Source organism: Pinus tabuliformis, chromosome J (assembly GCF_031772625.1).
Source record: "Pinus tabuliformis cultivar Carrire ecotype Pingquan chromosome J, CPIR1, whole genome shotgun sequence".
Lineage (NCBI taxonomy): Eukaryota > Viridiplantae > Streptophyta > Pinopsida > Pinales > Pinaceae > Pinus > Pinus tabuliformis.
Window position 1 is genome coordinate 870,344,859 of NC_142295.1, and position 14,267 is coordinate 870,359,125.

The 14,267-nt window shown below is 39.8% G+C and overlaps 1 protein-coding gene across 4 annotated transcripts in view; it reads right to left on the reverse strand.

The window, feature by feature from the left end:
- EMB2247 (protein EMBRYO DEFECTIVE 2247) overlaps positions 1 to 14,267 on the reverse strand; it is a 418,314-nt gene that overhangs the window by 189,567 nt on the left and 214,480 nt on the right. For all 4 annotated transcript variants that reach the window (XM_089378646.1, XM_089378647.1, XM_089378648.1 and 1 more), the window contains 5 exons: positions 13,183 to 13,331; positions 12,911 to 13,028; positions 12,577 to 12,693; positions 11,911 to 12,125; positions 10,976 to 11,065 (listed from right to left, as the gene is read on the reverse strand). In XM_089378646.1, coding sequence (XP_089234772.1) covers positions 10,976 to 11,065; positions 11,911 to 12,125; positions 12,577 to 12,693; positions 12,911 to 13,028; positions 13,183 to 13,331 — 689 coding nt within the window. The remainder of the gene's footprint in view (positions 1 to 10,975; positions 11,066 to 11,910; positions 12,126 to 12,576; positions 12,694 to 12,910; positions 13,029 to 13,182; positions 13,332 to 14,267) is intronic.

Sequence of the window (14,267 nt, forward strand, 5' to 3'; positions counted from 1 at the left end):
TGATCACACAATCCTCCATTCTGTCTTCTCAAGTGAAGCACAGAACAACATGTCTAATGCTCCTCCTTGTACCAGGAGGTTTTATTCCTTTGATATACCCATTCCTATCACAGAGGAATGTACCTAAGCTTTCGGCTTAGAAATTTCTGAGTTTCCTCCAAGTAGAAAACTTCTTCTTAGGCTCCCTCTTAACCAAGGAACTATAGTGTCTCTAGAACACTTAGCCGCATGAAGAGCTCCTTTCTTCGATGTCATGAATTTCTATTAAGGAGTCTTCAACTTTTGGGAACTTTTGTATATAGGGCACAAATCATCCATCACTTTTGTCCATGAGTTAGTCATGTCCCTAACTCATCAGAAAGTGATCCATCAAATTTTCCATCTGCCTTTGCTTCATGTCATTCTGCTTTCATGCCATATTTATGGATGAACATTACATCCTTCCATATGGTCAACTTGGAAGTCATTCACAGATCTTCCCTTTTAAAGTTCTACATAAGCCCAACCAAATGTTAGTTCAAAAATAATCAATGTACACTTCAAATTAGAATTACCTTTGTGATGATCTTTCACCATGACATCTTCCTGTAAGTATTGGCATCCTGCATTACAGATTGACACATCTTCCACAGATATTCAATGTCAAGGGTCTCTATCTTTTCCAACTTCTTCCAAGAGATATTCTAGTCAAATCTTCTTGGACTTTGAATGCCTTTTATCATCGATGTATATTATCACGATCTCTTCCTTTCTTTTCACACACTTCATTCCCAGAAACTCCAATCTTGATTGTAGTCAGCTTCCTTATGTTGCAAATATTATGTTGATTTTATCTAGTGTGACTTATGCCTTTCTGCAATACTTAGGAGGAGGAGATCCTTTCTTCTCTAGATCATATTATAGCCATATGACCATCATAATCCATGTGAGCATACCTCATTTTTCTTCGATCATCCAGACTTCCTTTAGTAGTTTCATCCAAAGAGACTTTATCCTTCAGACTTGCTTTCCTTGTTGTGTCATCATATTATTCCTTGAATCCCACAAGTTGGAATTCCTTAATGAAAAACTTTTGGTTCCTTTCTCTATCAATGAGTCCTTTGATGAGAATTCTATTAGAGAAACTTGTGGATATTTTATGTCCTCATCCGGCAGATGTTTTCTTCTATGATGATCCCAGTCGATGATGATCTTTTTGCTTCTTATAAATACTCATGAGGTTTCCTAAGAGCTTCCTAGTTAGTAGGATTTGGACCAAACATACTTTCTTCCCATGTCATGAGCTCTTACTTCTAATGCTTTTATCACGATGCTTCCTTCTAATGCATCCTATCTGCTTTACATTGCTTTCTACATATAACTTACAAGTGAAAGAAACCTATCAATGAAGAAGATCACCTTAGTCATCTTTTAGCTTCTTCCTTCTTATGCTTCTTTGTCTCAGGTTCTTTTACTTCCTTAGTAGAATAGTGTTAATTCTAAATATGTTATATGTTAAGAGCAAATTTACTTCAATTTTCCATATTAGCTCAATATCAATTCTAGATTAGCAATCACATTTAGCATGATAGTAAAATGCAGATAGAACATAAGCATAAATCGCAGAAAACAAGCCAAGACAAGAGGACGCAAGATGTGGCGCTAGCCAGGAACAAACCCTAATGTGGGGAAACCTTTGATCAATTCTTCTTATGTTCTGCAATAGTTCAGCAGAGAGAGAGATAGTACATATACATCAGAAGTCAACACTTTGACTTGACAAGATAAGAGCAGAGATCTTCACCATGAAGATAACATAATGAGGTAGCTAATCTGAACTCAGGTGAAGCCATACTGCTTCAACTGATCCTCCAAGGTGACTCCATCACCATGTTGCACCCATCACTGTACTATACCTCATCATCATGTTGCACCTGACACTGTGTTGCACCCAATCACTGAGCTGCTCTCATCACTATGATGCTCCCATCACTGAACAGTACCTCATCATCATGTTGCACCCATCATCAACAAGTTGTTGCAATGCATCGTGCTGCTGCTATACAGCCTAGCAGAACAGCTAGGCTATAGTTGCAGACTCCTTCAACAAGTCCATGTAAACAGCTTTGGCCTCAGTCCTTAATATAGAGATAGCTGCTCCCAAACATGCCTAAGTCATGCCTTAGAACATCAGTCTTTACTACGGCTGATAAGCTTCCTTTGTTGAGACTATATACATCCTTGATTGAGGCATATACTCACATTAGGACTGCGTCCTTTTGGAGCATCCATTGACAGCATATATATGCTTCTCCTTGCTAGGTATAGAGGACTCCTATAGGACAGCGTGAAGGGTCCTTACTCTGTGTTAGGGTTGTCCTCCTTCATGACTGTGTTGGGCCCTTTTAGATGACTACGTTAAGGTTAGGGTCATCACCATAACAGTTAGGCCTTTGATCTGCAACCATGATTCTTCTAGGACAGCGGCTATAGTCCTCCCAATAGGACTGTGGCTAGGGCTTTTATTCACAGCGGTTAGGGCACATAAAACCCTCTTTAAACTGTGGCTTAGAACAGTATGATAGGGTAGCGTTAGGGTTGTGTTCTTTCCAGCATATGAGTGGAATAAGGCCCATAGATAGGACCTGCGTTTAACCTCCTTCATAACTGTGAGGGGCAGCAAAGTCCCTCTTCTTGTTGTGTATAGGACAGCGTATTGGGGTGCACCTAGGTGCCCTTATTCAAACCTACATAGAACCTTCTTACACAATGTTAGGGCCTGTCTTTTAGGCCTACATTATACAGTCATAAGCCCTCCTATTCTCTGTGGCTAGGGCATAATATGACCCTCCTAAATCAGTGTCTAGATGTTAGTCATAGACCTACGTTTTTGCACAATCCTTGTTGTGATTCCATGACCGCATTTAGGGCAGTGTAGAGCCTTGTCCATGACAGCATAGAGCCTTCTTCATCACAGCTTCTAGGGCATCTCCTATTAGGGCAACGTATCACCTGGGGCACTCCCTCTAGATCTCATCTTCATCAAACCCAAAACAGAATGAAGAGAGATCACAAGAGTGAGTGTGTGTCAAATGACTTAAAGTCCTCTTCTATTTATACTAAAACGTGGAGGATTAGTGAGGGCAATTTGGTTGTTGGCCGACCTTGACGAATTGTCCGATAACACAAATAAATTCATATCTCCATGAATACATGTCAGAATCGGATGATCTTTAGATCAATCCTACACCTCTCGACGAGAGGAATCCAAGAAAAACATCAGCTACCATAAATAAGATGACCCACATGGAGTTTGGCCCTAGTTTCCAATTTTAACACTCCCTCTCAACTAGGGAGAACTCCATTTGCTAATCCATCTGCCAAACTATACTATCTCTGCCATCAATGCCCTGCACTTCTCTGCTCTACTCTGTTGATCTAAGAAGAAGAAGAAGTGATCGAGAATGTATCAGACCGTCCTCCACTGACCCGAAGTCAGTCCCATATAAAAGAGAGTGTCTCATACTACTCTTACTGATCCGAAATTGGTTCCAAATAAAGAGAGTGTGTCATACCAGTCTTACTAATCCAAAATCAGTTCCAAATAAAAAGAATGTTTCATACCACTCTTACTGATCCGAAATTAGTTCCAAAAGAGAGTGAGTTATATCACTCTTACTGACCCGAAATCAGTTCCAATTGATCCCAGATCAATATCATCCTAGCATAGGTAGTACGGTAGTAACACGATGCGTCCATCGGAACTACTATGGTGCCTATCCTCATTTCCCTACTCATTGGCCAGATGAGAGGTACTTCCCATGAGTCCTAGATTGCATGGGTAGGATGTCTCAGCAAGAGAAGGATGAACCACTCATCCTGCCTACATGTCGCTAGGGGTATCCCAAGGGAAGGCTGAAGCACTCACCCTATACACAACAAATCACTAGGGGAAGGTTGAACCACTCACCCTATGAGTGTGTCTCAGCAGGAGAAGGATGAACCACTCATCCTGCCAACATAGCAAACCACTAGGGGAAAGCTGAACCACTCACCCTATGGTTGCTCATCGCTCCACGATGTACCCCCGAGCCCCCCGGAGCTCCTAGAGCTCAATGTCCATATCATACATGACCCTTAGGAGAGAGTCTCTCCACAACTCCTAGTCGTTCTCGGAAAGTCATGAATTTGACCTTTCCAAGGGGCATTGATAGAATATCGGTGACCTGCACATCAGTCCCAATGTGATGGATCCTTCTTGCTCCTCAATGTACCATATCCCAGATAAAGTGGTACCTAATGTCTATATGCTTGGAGCGATCATTGAACATGAGATTTCTCAACAATTGAATCCCCTTCTAGTTGTCACAGAAGATCATGATGGTATCCAGCACATGTCCAAACAGCTCACTGAAGACCTTCCACAACCAGACAGCTTCACACGAGGCCATACTCGCAGCTATGTATTCAGCCTCAGTGGTGCTCAAAACAACCGTCTTCTGCTTCCTGCTCATCCAGGATATCGAAGTAGAACCCAAAGAGAAACAGCACCCAGAAGTGCTCTTGCGATCCTCCACACTGCTTGCCCAATCAGCATCAGAATAATCATCCAGCTTCACTTTTTCGGCAGTGTATCTCAATCCATGAGAGATTGTGCCCTGACGATATCTTAAAAGATTCTTGGCACCAATCTAGTGAGGCTCAACCCTATATGAGCTCAACATGCTAAATGCAAACCATATATCCAGATGGGAGTTCACCAAGAACATCAATGCTAGTATAAGTTTATGAAACTCAGAGGTAGTCACGGGCTTGCAGTTCACCATTCCAAATCCAGAATCCAACTCCTTCTTACTTTTGTAAATGAGAAGGTATGTACCTGCCAGAAAGAGATCGTCCACATAAGGTACCAATATGAGAGGTCTATCATCCACAACCTTAAAGCAATGGTTTGGATCGGCTTCACTCTTAGTGAATCTCAGCTTCATCCAATAGCTATCAATCCTCTCACAACAAGGTCGAGGTGCTTGCTTTAAATCTTAGAGAGCTTTCTTCCACCTACATACATGAGATTCCCGATCATGAATCTCAAACCCCTCAAGTTGTTCCATTTGTGGACTTGCTACATGAGGGGAATGGTCCCCTTGTAAGTTTTCCTTCAGTACATCTCGGACATGTACCTCCATGCCCTTCTTAAATTCAGACATTCCTGTCACCATCTAACTCACATCGGGTAGGGCCCCATAATAAGCAGACCTTCTGCGCTATAGAAGAGATGTGTCAACTGACATGGTCCCCAATGGACTTCCTGCAGGCTACAACGTGATACAAATTGCCAACCCTGAACCCAAGAGTAAAAGCATCTTGAAAATTCCTTTTTCAAACACGTACCTTTCCATCGATGAATGCCACCTTCAAACCTTTGACTTCCATTGCCGAAATGGACACCAGGTTCTTCTTGCGATCAGGAACATAAAGAGATTCTTGAAAATGAATCGTGCTACCCTCATTCAATTCAAGGGTAGCATTCCCTACACCCATGTCGGGAAAGGTGCCATCGTCTCCAAGAATAATTTCCCAAATTGTTTCCTTCTCTATCAAATTAGAGAGAGCTTCCTTCTATGCGATGAAGTGCCTTGAAGCACTATTATCAATAAGCCAGATTCCCAAAGAGTCAAGAGGAGAGGTAGTTATCAGAAACAACATTTGATTCTTCATACCTGGAGATCCTTTCTTTCTTGAAGAGTCGGCCATTTCCTTGATGACCTGCATTCCCTTTTCTTTTACCGTGGTACCTGTCATTCCTTTGATCATTGAAGATGCCCCTTGAATGATTGTTATCATCATCAAGTGATGTGTCCCTTCTATTCTGACACTCCCTCGCCTACTGGCCAAACTTATTGCAAGCAAGGCATCTGCCTTTCCATCCACCCTTAGATCCGGACTTCCCATTGAAGTGATCTTTAGGTAGGCCATCAGATGCTTCCGCTGCGCCACTCGGATAATATTCTCTGCTTCGACTTCACCCTTGGTCAATTTGAAGTGGGATGCAGAACACATTGAACCTTTTGCCCTTTCCAACTGTCTTCGGTGATTTCTCTTTCACTCTTGCTTGGGCTTTGTCTTCACCTCAGCTCTGATACCATGTTAATTTTAGGTATGTTCTATTCTGAGAGAAAATTTACTTCAATTTTCCATATTAGCTCAATATCAATTCCATATTAGCTATCACATTTAACATGATAGTAAAATGCAGATAGAACATAAACATAAATCGCAAAAAACAAGCCAAGACAAGAGGACACAAGATGTGACGCCAGCCAGGGACAAACCCCAATGTGGGGAAACCTTTGATCAATTCTTCTTATGTTCTTCAATAGTTCAGAAGAGAGAGAGATAGTACATATACATCAGAAGTCAACACTTTGACTTGACAAGATAAGAGCAAAGATATTCACCATGAAGATAACATAATGAGGTAGCTGATCTGAACTCAGGTGAAGGCATAATGCTTCAATTCATCCTCCAAGGTGACTCCATCACCATGTTGCACCCATCATTGTGTTGCACCTCATCATCATGCTGCCCCTGACACTGTGCTGCAACCAATCACTGAGCTGCTCTCATCACTATGTTGCTCCCATCACTGAGCAGTACCTCATCATCATGTTTTACCCATCATCAACAAGTTGTTGCAATGCATCGTATTGCTGCTATACATCCATGCCCATAATCACCATGTTGTACCCTTGTGCTGCACCATACTACATCCATCATGGTGCACCATGCTGCCCCCATCATGCTTTCATCTATCACATCATTATGTTGCACCCAATATACTGCATCTAATATGCTACAACTATTTATACTACCAGCCTTAGCTGCTTGCTATGGCTTACAGCCTAGCAGAGCAGCTAGGCTATAGTTGCAGACTCCTTCAACAGGTCCATGTAAACAGCTTTGCCCTCAGTCCTTAATATAGAGACAGTTGCTCCCAAACATGCCTAAGTCATGCCTTAGAACAACAGTCTTTACTACTGCTGATAAGCTTCCTTTGCTGTGACTATATACATCCTTGATTGCGACATATCCTCACATTAGGACTGTGTCCTTTTGGAGCATCCATTGACAGCATATATATGCTTCTCCTTGTTGGGTATAGAGGACTCCTGTAGGACAGCGTGAAGGGTCCTTACTCTGCATTAGGGTTGTCCTCCTTCATGACTGTGTTAGGCCCTTTTAGATGACTGCGTTAAGGTTAGGGTCATCACCATAACAGTTAGGCCTTTGATCTGCAGCCATGATTCTTCTAGGACTGCGGCTATAGTCCTCCCAATAGGACTGTGGCTAGGGCTTGTATTCACAGTGGTTAGGGCACATAAAACCCTCTTTAAATTGTGGCTTAGAACAGTTTGATAGGGCAGCGTTAGGGCTGTGTTCTTTCCAGCGTATGAGTGGAATAAGGCCCGTAGATAGGACCTGCGTTTAACCTCCTTCCATGACTGTGTTAGGGACAGCGAAGTCCCTCTTCTTGCTGCGTATAGGACAGCGTATTGGGGTGCACATAGGTGCCCTTATTCAAGCCTGCATTGAGCCTTCTTACACAGCGTTAGGGCCTGTCTTTTAGGCCTCCATTATACAGTCATAAGCCCTCCTATTCTCTGCGGCTAGGGCATAATATGACCCTCCTAAATCAGTGTCTAGATGTCAGTCATAGACCTGCGTTTTTGCCCAATCCTTGTTGTGATTCCATGACCGCATTTAGGGCAGCGTAGAGCCTTGTCCATGACAGCATAGAGCCTTCTTCATCACAGCTTCTAGGGCATCTCCTATTAGGGCAGCGTATCACCTAGGGCACTTCCTCTAGATCTCATCTTCATCAAACCCAAAACAGAATGAAGAGAGATCACAAGAGTGAGTGTGTGTCAAATGACTTAAAGTCCTCTTCTATTTATACAAAAACGTGGAGGATTAGTGGGGGCAATTTGGTTGCTGGCCGACCTTGATGAATTGTCCCATAACACAAATAAATTCACATCTCCATGAATACATGTCAAAATCGAATGATCTTTAGATCAATCCTACACGTCTCGATGAGAGGAATCCAAGAAAAATATTAGCTGCCATAAATAAGATGACCTACATGGAGTTTGGCCCTAGCTGCCAATTTTAACAAATAGTCTTTTTCCCTGCCCCTCTTGTGATTAGGACAGTCTTTTCTGTAGTGTCCAAAGTTGTGACAACCATAGCATCTTACTTTAGCCATGTTCTTCCTTTTCTTCTTTGGAATACCAAACTTTTCAAATCTCTATTTTCTTTTTGACACTAATTGTTTCCTTCTTTCTAATCTCTCTTCACTTTCATTCTTCATCCTGTCTCCTTCTGCCTTGACGAAAGACCATAGCCTGATGTATGGGATAGCTTCCTCTTCTCTAGAGGCAATGAGGTTACCTTGTTTGTCAGTTAATGCATTTAGAATTGTTGAGAGTATTTCATTATCTGATACTCTATCTCCCAAATCCTTCAGTTGTTCTAATATTTCCTCTAGCTCTAATGTTTGGGTGTGCTCTAAGCGAAAAATCATGTGTGGGACCTCTAAACCCACATTTCCTAAGTGCAACTGTGCATTATAGCAAAAATGATCAAAATTGATATTTCACTAAGAAAAATGCTAAGTGTGAATATCATAGCATTGCCAAGAAAGATGATGTACCCTAATGACCTAGGATGCCCCCAAGATGGCATTACACCTTCTTGATGGATGTTGCCATGTTATTGGACCATGAACGATGATGACTTGAGATCCCTTTCGAAGGGATAGTATGCATTTCTTGATGATGAGGTCATGCTCTAGCCTTATTACATCACCATGATGAGGTCTAGACTCTAGAGTGATGGCATGGGCTTGATTGATGAAAATATCTTGATGAGGGTTTTGCTTGATCATTGGACACCTTGTTGATGAGGAGATGACTTTGAGTGAGGAAAACTCATGTGACCCATCCTTTGCACGTTTCGATAGAGATTTACACTTTTTGAGAATGATGTCACCCTTGAAGGCCATTATGCTCACGTGTGGGTTAAAAGAGGCTAATTGTTAGGTTTTATCAATGAGAGGGTTATCTTTTAGGTTGGCTAGTGACCTAGTTGTACACACTTAAAATATTATTTCTAGGGCTTTTAGCTTATTTTATGCTAAATTGACTTGGTTGCCCTCATATAAATAGAGGGAAGACAAATTAGGAGTATCATTGTCACACACCCTCAGTATTTCTCTTGTGGAGTTGTGCACACTAGCTTGTTCTTTTTCTCTTGGACATAATGGATTACTAGGCCAGCAAATTGTCTCAGGGAAGACAAAATTGCATGGATGGACTTTTTTTGCAATGACAAGTGATGCTATGATGAATGGTGTTATCTTATTGTGAGTATTTTTCTTCCATTTTGCATTGTAGAATTTCGATTTTATAAAGTTTTCAGGACATTTTGAATATTATATTGCCCTAAAATCTCTCTTTGTAAGATTTATCACAAGTATCCATCTAGGAGACTTAGAATAGCATTCCTTAACTTTAAATCTCATATTTGTGAAAGTCGCTAGGGTTAGTTTGAGAGGTTTTCCTCTCTTTTACTCTCTCCATTCAAGATCTTCAACCTTTGACCTCACCCTTTTGACTCCATATACCCAATTCATTAAAGGCACTAGTCCTTGTGTGTCAATCTTTAAGACATTTATCTTTTTCTTCTTTTTCATGATAAACTAGGGTTATGGTCTGGCAAAATATGCATTAAATAACATAAAATACTTTAAAGGTCATAGTCCTAGCGTTGGGGTTTGCATCTATGAAACTGAAAAAGGAAAAGCATCAGTTTTATGCGTTTTTCCGCGATAATTCTAGGGCTGATGTCTAAGGTTTCCTTGTTGTTTTGAGCATTTTTCAGCCATTGAAAAAATTTCTTTAACCTTTCTCTTGTTTACCTATTTAATAGCCTTTGACATTTTATTTTCTATCATCACTTATAGGCTATTTCTGTTATTGTTGTCACAAATTTTTCATGTTGTAGTGTCTTTATCTCAAACCCTAATTTATAACAGCAATCGTTTAATTAATGGTAGCATGTGTTTGGAATATATTTGAGCATCTCCAAGACTTATCTCAACCCTGTAGACGTAGCCATAGGTTCTTTGAAGTTTGAACTTGCTACCTTATTTTCACCTAGAGACCTACCTTACTGAACACATTTCTGGGGTGTCTAATTAACAGGTTCCTTAGAGGGTATTTTGGTTGGGAATCCTTCAGTTACTTAATCTCCAAGACTTGTTGGGGAAGCCTCCCTTGTGGAGATAATATCCATTCACACGACAACAGGGGAGCAGCCACTAAGGTGACAGTGGTGGTTGATCTCATTGTTGCCCCTAACCCAGAGTGCTTAGTGAGACTTTGCACCACTCCACTAGATTTTGCAATATCAAGGAGCATGTTCAAACTAATCTGTCAAATATTCTTTGGGGGTGTCATCCATGGCATGTAGAGATTTTGTGTGACTCTAGATTTGTGATCTGTTCTTCTCTTAGCTTCAGAATTCGTACTTTGAATGTTCTATGGAAACTTCGATGCAAATATGTTTCTGAGAATGAGGTTAGCTCTTTGTCTGGATTTGGCCTTTTGTGGAGAGAAGCGGTGCATATGTAGCTGCTAGAAAAGGTTTTTTCTTGATCAAGGATGCCAGGATGTTAGACTTTGGTTCCTATTCAGATTTTATTGTTGTGCTCATTCCTTTAAGGAGGATGTAAATACCATTGCAAATACCGCTCTGCTTTTCATTTTCTTGATGTAAATATTTTGTGTAAATATAACAAATATTTCCAAAAACAAGTGCAATATTTTCCTCTTTTTCTTGTTTTTTTATCTATTACTATTCTTCCTCTACCAACTTTGGGGAATGTAGAAAATAGCAGAAGTGTTCTGACTTTAATTTTAAAAAAAATACATACCCAGTCTCAAGGACAGTTGTTGGATAAAAGTGCAAAAAGTCTTCTGACATTGTATTTGGCCAGCCAAGAGTACTGAATGGCCAGAGTCCACTGGTCAACACAGAACAATTCCACAGTAGTTAACCATTTGGAAACATTCTATAAAATTATAAAATGATTATAGATCCAGTTTACTACAACAAACACTAATGACCAAAAGAAATCTATTAAGGAAATAGTACAAGACTTTGTTACTGAGCTTACATTTTGAATAAGAATGGAAAAGGATTCGACAAACATTACAAGTATTCTAATCTGGTGTGGGTTTCTGTGTGTGCCTAGCTGGTCAAGTGCTCAAAGGTTTACATAGCACAAACATATTGGTGTACGACAAAGCATGTGAACAATAAAACATAATCGGAGTTATCCACAAAATTACCTCAAAAGAAGGGCACAAAGTAATTCTAAATGAAGTTTAGCAATATCTAAAAGTACAATTAGCATAACATAAAATAACAGCAACCGGACCAACTCAGAACTTACAACGATTCCATGAAGTAGAAACTAAAGTTTTAAGCCCACTATAATGCTTACAAATCCTAAAAACAAGTGAGACACAGAGACGTAAATGACACAGAATAATGTCTGCAAGGATAAATATTCAGAAATGAAATGAAACAAAATCATATTAATGTCCACTAATGACCAAAATTGGTCAGTAGGTCAAAATATAGAGTGCCTAGGGAATATTTTCCCTTAAAAAAAGAAAAAGGAAATTACTAGTAACAAATAGAAGAGTGCAGCCTGTCCAAATTCTGGGATATACAAAAACCATTATTGCCTTGTAAAAGTGAAAAGACATTACAATGTATATATCAAAATTGATAGATAACAATAGTTATTAACTATATAGAGATTTCAAATCATGATGTCAGCAAAAGGCCTCAAGCAGAAACCTTGAAAACCATGTATCAAGAACATCAGGATCTTGTTCTAACTCAACATTTTGACCATATTTATCACGAGCCTTTCCATATGCATCTGCCTCATCACGTGCAACAATGTATTCCCCTCCTCTTCCTTCAATGTGCCAAACAGGAATACGATGACCCCACCAAAGTTGCCGGCTAATACACCAATCTTTAATGTTCAAAAGCCACTGATTGTAAGTCTACTGCCAACAACAAAAGCATGCATTAAATGCAGAATGGTTGAAAGCATATAGAAATGTCTACACCTGAAATCAACCCATTCAAGAGCCACCAGGTTTGAGAATTTTCTACTTGTAGGAAAATTATTCTTAAACTTAAACTTATTGATTCCTGCTAGACTTGAAGCCTCCCCAGATTTCTGAATTTTAGGACTTAAGAGCAAACTAGAAACAGCATCTAGAGTTGATCATTAAAACATATTGCAATTCAAAAAACAATGCAGCATGGGGAAATTTATATTTTATGTAGTTCTATTCTGAAGGGGATCATGCAGTGATCTTAATCAGCATTGCTGTGAAATGACAAGAAGACTACATGCTAGAAATATATGCAAAAGAGCATTGACGTTCATTCTATCTCAGTTTGCATAACTAGCTTATACCAGTAAACTAGGACAGGTCCTTTGAATACCTTCTCAAACCTTTCTGGTATAATTCTCAAATCCCCGTTCTCCAGAGCCTCAAGAGCCTTGTTAGCCAAAGGTTCCATCTTTAAAAACCACTGTTCACTCACAAGCGGTTCTACAACCTGATATCAAGTAAAGAATTGCTGCATCAAGCCACATCGACTTAACTGGAAGTAAGCAACATAAAAGAAAAACAAACCTTATAAATAATAGATCTTTAAAATAAATGGAATCGTATAGAAGGCAGAAAAAAGGGACTTCATCCAATTTAAACATGTTTAAAGTAGATCAACAAGAAATAATTTTTGTGAAAAGTAAACAGTCGTTATTAAAACATACTTCCCCACCACGCTGAGACCTTGGGACTCGTAGAGTATATGGTTCTGCTTTCAGAGCAAGTCCTACAGCTTCTAGATCTGACCATAGCCTACTCCGAGCAACAAACCGATCAAGCCCTCTGCAAACATAGTCCCGACTTAATATGACCATAGGCTAAACAGGCAGTATTCACAAGAATATTAAAACTTTCCAACAACAACCAAACCTTTGCCACAGCTATCATTGGATTTGCATTTGTTTGTATGAATTTATTCACTTTTATTGTGCACTACCTGTAAGGACCAGCATTCTCATTGAGAGTACCATCCTTGTTCATGATATTAAACAGTGGAAGCCCAAGCTTTTTCCCAATGGCATAGTCATTTGGATCATGTCCAGGTGTTATCTTTAATGCTCCTGTGCCAAACTCCCTATCCACATACTGAAACATGTTGAATTCTCAAGTTAGCTTTAAACATCCTTGACTATCACCAGCTCAACACCGTGTACAGAAGAATTGAAATTGACAATTGAGAAAAATAATAATAACGTAATAAAATCCAACAAAGGTGTTTAATGTTAAAGGTGTCCATACAAAGTTTGTCAACAAAAACAAGGGACAAATGCTATGGCACTCATCTAAAAGCAATCCAGGTGCATCTTTGTCATTGTTTCAATGTAAGCATTAAAGAGAAAGTACCTCATTTACAAGCCATGTTTCAAAGTGGGTCAGCGTCAAGATAGATCCCATAATATTTATCATATGAGTAATCGCCAAGCATATATAGGGAACTAGACAGTTCTTACCTGAAGAGCAAAATAAGGTAGCAAGGGGCATTCCAAAATCATGGTATAAACGATAATATATAGAATACATGATCATGCAGTGCTCCTCAATCTCAATCTCTTGTAAATAGCACAACTAGCAATTCCTTACCACTTGCAAGATATGTTGATCAATCTCAGCCTATAGAGTGGGGAACAAACCCTCAACTGGTCAAGTGTAATCTTGAGGCAATGTAGCGAACAACATTGGATATAGTTAGGGCATGCAGTGAGGTTGTCCTCCAACTATATAAAGTACTTATCATATAAGGTCATCTTGCAGCCAACAAACTAGAAAGGGGATTGTAATGTTCCTATGTAGGAATATAAGTGATATTTAAACAAATAAACAGTGCAGCAGCATAAAATTAAAAACATGCATTATACATCCATAAAAAACACTGCAAATCTGAGACCGCTGAGCCATATATTATCAAATCTGAGAGCATAGGTAAAATATAAATGAGATGGTGCACCTAGGCTTGTCTCAAGGACAAGCTTGACAAAACCCAGGTGATAGAATAGCTGAGCTAAAGGCTGCCCAGTTGCTGAA